The 7,186-nt window shown below is 38.2% G+C and overlaps 1 protein-coding gene across 1 annotated transcript; it reads left to right on the forward strand.

Moving 5' to 3' along the window:
- Nucleotides 1–264: 264 nt before the first annotated feature.
- Nucleotides 265–3,187, forward strand: LOC148022242 (tetraspanin-8-like). The gene is made up of 2 exons (XM_087697876.1): nucleotides 265–1,241; nucleotides 2,654–3,187. The coding sequence occupies exons 1-2, from the start codon at nucleotides 735–737 to the stop codon at nucleotides 2,954–2,956; spliced, it is 810 nt and encodes a 269-aa protein (XP_087554002.1). The 5' UTR covers nucleotides 265–734; the 3' UTR covers nucleotides 2,957–3,187.
- Nucleotides 3,188–7,186: the final 3,999 nt, after the last annotated feature.

A 7,186-nucleotide genomic window follows, 5' to 3' on the forward strand; every position in this document is an offset into this window, starting at 1 on the left:
CCACAAGCACTAACTAGCACCGTAACCGGCAACTACACTCGAACTGACGGACGTGATGGACTAGTCTTCTATCTCAGCGTGGAACGTCATAGAGTCACTATCCACATGACACGGTAAATATCTCGATGAACGGGTCACGCAGGTCCCACCATGATTCCTTACTAAACGTGGAACCGATCTTTTGCGCGTGATGACTCATGACACAGCGAGAAGTGTGGAGATAGGAAAAACCAAGGAGAGAGGAACGTGCGAGGAAGCTTCGCAGATCACAGGAGAAAAATGCGTCCAAAACACGACCGCGCTTAGCCGCGGGGTCAAACCGATACACATCGCATACTCTTCCCCCCCCTCCAAAACACACACGCACACACGCACACACACACAAATAAATAAGCGTAGCAGGCGAGAGGCTGAGAGAATCGTCCATCCATAGCTCTACAAGCTACCTCAATTTTTCGTATTTTAAAGCCTGCGAATCGTGACTCGTCTCTCTCTTTCTGTGAGAGTATCGCCCATACGTAGCTACAAGGCTGAGACCCTGGTATAGTTTTAGATACATCCTGCGCGTCTCTCTCTCTCTCTCTCTCTCTCTCTCTCTCAGAGATATACACACAGACACACACAGAGGGATTCATTGAATCATCCAGATAAGTAATACGGACTAATTGTCTTCCGGCGCATCGCCAACTAATCCTGCGCGGCCCAGAACAAGCAATATATATTACAGAGCAAGCATGGGGGAATTCAGCAAGAATCTGACCGGCATATTGAATTTCCTGACAGCACTGCTGTCGATTCCGATTATAGGAGCGGGGATATGGCTAGCGACGAAGGCACACGAGACGGACTGCGTGCGGTTTCTGCAGTACCCGGTGATAGTGATCGGGGTTTTCATACTGCTGGTGTCGCTGGCGGGGATGCTGGGGGCGTGCTGCGGGATAGTATGGCTGCTGTGGGTGTATCTGGTGGTGATGCTGGTGCTCATCATCCTGCTCTTCTGCTTCACGGTGTTTGCGTTCGTGGTGACCAACAAGGGCGCCGGGGACGCCGTGTCGGGCAAAGGCTTCCGGGAGTTCCACCTGGGGAACTACTCCAAGTGGCTGGAGCGCCACCTCGTCGGCCAGTCCAGCCGCTGGCACAAGATCCGCAGCTGCCTCGCCGACTCCGACACCTGCCGGAAGCTCGACAAGAAATACACCTCCAGCCTGGCCTTCGACAGCGCTGATCTCTCCCCGATCGAGGTAATGTTATTTATTTGTTTACTCGTTTCTTTTCTTTCTGTTTTTTCCCCCCTGGTTATGCTATTTATTTATCCCCCCCAAAAAAAGGAAAAATAAAAAACACGCCCATTGTGTGCACCGCCCCTTCGTCTGTTTTCATTTAACGATACCATCAATACCATACCAAATATATTATCGAATAGATTTTTTAAAAAGTAATGTAAATATGTTACAAGTTGAATACTTCTATAGAGAATATATCTTGAGAAATAGTTACATCAACTCACAATGACGTGGGGGACACTACACTACAAGCTACTACATGGCTTGTTGGTAAAAAAGGGAAAGAAGAAGAGCATTATACATCGACATTCTTCCTAGGCCCTTTCACCCCTAGCCCTTCCACCCCTAACCCTTCCTGAGCCTACCAAAATCTCTGCTTTACAACCACAAACTTTCAAGGAGGACATGGGCCTTGAAATTCTTGCCAAACTTTATATTCTCCCCTACCCCTTTCAACAATCTTGTCAAAACATCTTGGGGCTTAGCTATATCTCTTAAGGAGTGTTATGCATCAATGTTCTTCCTTGTGCTCTTTCACCCCTAGCCCTTTCATAGAGCTACCAAATTTCTGTGTTGCACCTGCCAACATTTAGAGAGGACATGACTGTAATTCTTCCGAAACTTTTTAGTTCTTCCCTAGCCCTTTCAAAAGCCACCAAATCATCTTCCTTACATGATGAACATTCAAAGAGAACATGGCTAAAATTTAGCCAAAAGCCTTATCGTTTTTAGTGTCCAAATAAACATTGGCAACAAGTAGTGCTTTTTAAGATTAGTGGGTTCCCCTTCTACAGGGTTTGCAATGTTTTTGCTCGACTTTTCTTAGCACTTTGCTATCCATTTGCAATGTTTCTGCTTGACTTTTCTTAGCACTTTGCTATCCATTTGCAATGTTTCTGCTCGACTTTTCTTAGCACTTTGCTATCCATTTAGTTGCAGTCATCCACTCATTCTGATTATTTTGGGCCTGAAGGTTTCTTGACTAGCCCTACAACCACAGGGATAATATCAAGTTATGTCCCCTTGAAGAGGAATTTTAGACTACTAGCATTTGATTTTAGGGATGTTTTGTAGATTTTTGATTACAAGGGGCATGAGTGTGGGTTGAGTTACATAGGTGCTTAAGTAAGCTCAAACCATGTGTCTTACATTCCAAGGTGTAATAATAATAATATATTTTCTATGCGCACTGTAAAGGAATTCCAAGCTGTGAGAGAGCTACAATGGCACAGTGTATTATCTATGCGCACTGTAAAGGAATTCCAAGCTGTGAGAGGGCTACTATGGCACAGTGTATTCCCGTGTCAGGAATGAGAATCTAAGTAATATTCTTAATGCAATACTTGTTGTTGTTGTGGTTGTTGCTGCAGTCCGGGTGTTGCAAGCCACCCACCAGCTGCGGCTTCGTATACCAATCACCAACCAACTGGACCAAACTGGTGACGCCGATCAGCGACGACACAGACTGCACCACCTGGAGCAACGACGAGTCACAGCTGTGCTTCGACTGCGACTCGTGCAAGGCGGGAGTTCTTCAGAACGTGAAGAAGGACTGGCGCAAGGTGGCGATAGTGAATGTGGTCATTCTCGTCTTCCTCATCATCGTTTACTCCATCGGTTGCAGCGCCATGCGGACAGTGAGGAGAGACAAGTACCAGTATGGCTACGCATAAAGAGAGACTATCTCTAGCCTCTCTTGGCCTCCTTTGGTGGGCGGGTATATGTGTGTTTGTACATGTAGCTTTACAACCACCTTGTAGTAAAGGAATGTAAAAACTTGCCTACCCACACATTTTTTATTCCTTTCCTTGCCTTCATATACTTAGGTTCGCCAATATATCCTTGTAATATTTCTATATGCTACTGTCAGTATTATAATTTACAGGCGCTCATGCTTTCTCATTCTTCTCTTGCTCTAAACTTGTTCTTTGATTCTTGTATTGCTCTAAAGTTGTTCTTTAAGTTTCTAGCAATACATTGATGTAATGGTCCACACAATCAACACCCTAATACATTAAATCACATCAAAACCAACATATTCTTAAATTGTTCACATGCATCAACACTAGAATGCCAATGATTGAAGTTAATTGGAAACAAAATTAGAAACTCTCTCATCTATTTATACACATTAAAGAGACTAAGTAATAGGGCACTTCCATCTACCATAGCAAAAACATTAATAACCAAATAAACTAACATGTCAAAATCACATGATGCATGCAATCATCATCATCGATATTAGATTTTCCATCACCAACATATGGATAGACATTTCAAGATGGGTAATATATGTTTTAAATATACTGCTGTGCACATCCAATTACACCAAAAAGACCATAAACTAAAAACAAGCACATCTCCTTTTGAGGGTCATATGTAACCATGCCTTTACACACATCCTAGCAATATGGAGAAAGGGATGGCCAAAGTGTATTGCATTGGAAGCTCATGCTATAAGGGAGATCATGGATAACTTAGATCTTCATGACTCCAATGCCCACCAAAGATGTGGACCGAGTGCTTCCATGCTAAAAGGGAGATCATGGATAACTTAGATCTTCATGACTCCAATGGCCACCAAAGATGTGGACTGAGTTTCAAGACAAAGTTAAAGATCTTTTCATTCCACCTAAGTTTCACCTTCACGCAAGGAAATTTGGGCAATTTTGACTTGGTAAAAAGGTGAAAGCTTTTGCCAATGACTTTATTGTTTGACATACTTGAGGCAATTCTTGAGAGCACGCTACAACTTAAATATGAAGGTCTCCAATTCAGCATTGAAGCTAAGTTGAATTCTCTTAAATCCATTTCTCTTCATGATGCTATTTCCTATGTCCATGATGTGAAAAAAAAATTGCAAACTATTGCCCAAATTCTTGTTGGAGTATAATAACCTAGCCAATCCCCTTTTTTCAACAACAATTGTGATCCAAAAAGAAACCTTTTGATACTTAATGCCCTAATTATTCCCACCAAATCAATGTTTAAACTTTTAGTCTAGAAGTGGGACTAATCAAAAAGTCAGAGACAATAAAGGAAAACCTCAAGCTACAAATTGTAATGCTTAGAAAAAAGATTCAAGTCTAATTGTTATCGATATGGAAAACTTGGCCATCTTCGAGTAATTATTGAGTCAAGCTTCCATCCAACAGTAACAATAATACCATAGCTTAGTTGCACAATATCACTCGATTGGACTATGGATTTCTTATAATAATAAAATGTATCAAACTATGCAAAATCATGTATGCATATCTCTTTACATGCTTTGCTTAAGATGAATAAAATTTCGATGTTACTATGACGATAGATTCTGTGATTTCATTTCTAAAAAGTTGGTCAAGAAGTTACAACTATAGACAAGTCCTTCATTGTATTAAGTTTAGTCTGCATTCCAAGGCACTAGATATAATAGTACATGAAATATTAAAGGGCTAGTAATTTCTATGGATATATATAAAGAAAAGTGTGATTTCTTACTTGCATCTCTTAATAATTTGACATTAGCTATTTAGATGTAAATACAATGCAGATATTGACTATCATACTCAAATTGTCACTTTTGAATTTCAAAGCTTATCTATTTCATTGACTAATGATCCAAAATTGAATTGTTTTCACTCATTAGTCACACACAAGATAAACGAGTACTCACAAAACAACCAAAAACATGTATGCTTTTTGTAACTAAAGTTAAATTTCTTAAATTTTTGGGGTTGATCATCTCATAGAAAAGGTTCTTGGACTCATATAGACATTATTTTACTAATCATTATCCATCTGAATTGCCACCATCTCATGAAGACAAAGAACACAAGCTATAACTTTTTCATGGGGTAAATTCACTACATAAAGATCTATATCGACACAGTCATTTGACAAAAAAGAAATATAAAAACAAGTGACTAAGTTAATATGTAAAGATTTGATACATTGTAGTTCTTCACTATTTGGTGTACTTATCCTTTTGGTTGAAAAAACAACAAAACTTACATATGTTCATTGATTATAGGATATTTAAAAAAGTGAATATAAAAAATTGATACCCTATCCTAAGAATAGATGATCTATTAGATATACTTAGGGGAGCTATAATTTTTAGTAAAATAGATCTCAAATCATGATATCATCAAACTTGCATACATTGATTTGATGTGTTTAAGACCGCATTTAGAACACCATTTGGTCATTAGGAATGCTTTTCTATCAGAGCTTTCATCTCGGGGAAGTTACTATATGTATATCCTCTACATCACATGCGTTCAAGGCCTATTTAAAAATATCCTTATCAGTGAATTTTTCTTGAATAAAACATAACCCTATTCTGTTCAAACTGTAAATAACCCCTTTATATTACACCCTTCTGTATGTAAAAAGTATATAAAAATTGAATTTAAAAAATACCTTATTTTGAACCCACGTGATACACACATATAATCATGAGTAACTTACTCGAGGCTTTCGTAAGCTTGATGTTAGACTTGACGGAATGCTTATTGATTCAATTTTTTCCAATGACAAGGCTATGGTTATCTCTCACATAATCATTGTACACTCTCACAAATGCCATAGTGAGCTCACCAATTTACATTTTTATTTTGGTCGAGTCATAAAGGATTATCAATGGCTTCATGACTTGAGTGATGCTCCTCAAGTGAGCTCCATCTTCAGAGACTGTACTCGCTCCAACTAGAAAGAGAAGAATAAGAAGAAAAAGTTGTTATTCCTAGGGAATTCACTATATGTATACCCTCTATATCACATGCATTCAAGGCCTATTTGTACATATCCTTATCTATGAATATTTTTGTAATAAAACATAACCATTTTCTATTCAATTTTTAAGTAACCCCTTTATATAGGACCCTTTTGTACATAAAAAATGTGTAAAAATCATTAGGGCAAAAAATGCTTCAAAAAATACAATTTTGTCATTCACAGGATTAAGGAAAGGGCCAAAGAGAGTTATCCACGTGTGCAAGAATATGGTATTCTTGTCTCCTCCTTTTTGGAGATAGTAGAGTCCACTTCGTGATTCTCTACTCTTTTTTAGCCAAAATCTCCAATACTTACATTAACCCCATCTATCTTGAGAATCTTTGAATCTATTGTTCTACAAACAATTGAAATTACTCTCCATCCACAAGAATGTGCATAATTTTGCAAGGGCACTTCTTGTAAGAGAAAGCTATATGGTTTTTGAGGATTAGTAATATCCTTATATGTGGTGTCCAAAAAGGTAACCACCAACTTGGCAGCACTGTAAATGGAAATATGTTACTAAAAAAAGATAATAAAATAAAATAAGCAATAAACCAAAAAGTGAGGATTATTGTATTCAATACACATTTTTGCTTGACCGTGGATACCACTGAGAGAGTTCATAAGGAAAATTTCTCTAGTGAGAATATCAATATATATTAGGCTCCAATGTCCTCTGCAAGGTAAAATGTTAGTAAAAAATACATACTACAAAGAAGTATAGTTAGCCCTTTGCAAAATTGCATACCTTTCGACATAAGGAAAAAAAAGGTAGTTTGTGATTAGATCAAACGTTTTGAAAAATATTTGTATGTTTGAATGAGATCTTGAAAACAATTCCACTGATAATAGTGGATCAACGATAAATATAGCTTTAGAGATTTCTTAGTTGAGAGAAGCAATCAATGCCCTAAAATAAATAGCAAAAACAAAGAAATGTCAGTTGCAATGAACAACACTACCATTCTATAAAATAAAGATTTTGAGTCAAAATGCCTTACCTTATGCAACAAAAGACTACAGAATCTGACAATTGAATATCTTTCTTAACAAGCATGGATTTGTCCTCAAGCGAAATACTTAGATAGTCCTCTTCTGAAGAAATACAAGAGACATTCACAACCATTTGTACGTATACC

This window comes from Lygodium microphyllum, chromosome 17 (assembly GCF_053477565.2).
Source record: "Lygodium microphyllum isolate KBCC chromosome 17, Lygodium_microphyllum_v1.1.10, whole genome shotgun sequence".
Classification (NCBI taxonomy): Eukaryota; Viridiplantae; Streptophyta; class Polypodiopsida; order Schizaeales; family Lygodiaceae; genus Lygodium; species Lygodium microphyllum.

Coding starts and splice junctions, on each gene's coding strand:
- LOC148022242 (XM_087697876.1), top strand. CDS start 735: ATGGGGGAATTCAGCAAGAATCTGACCGGCATATTGAATTTCCTGACA. Junction 1,242..2,653: donor CTGATCTCTCCCCGATCGAG/GTAATGTTATTT, acceptor TTGTTGCTGCAG/TCCGGGTGTTGCAAGCCACC.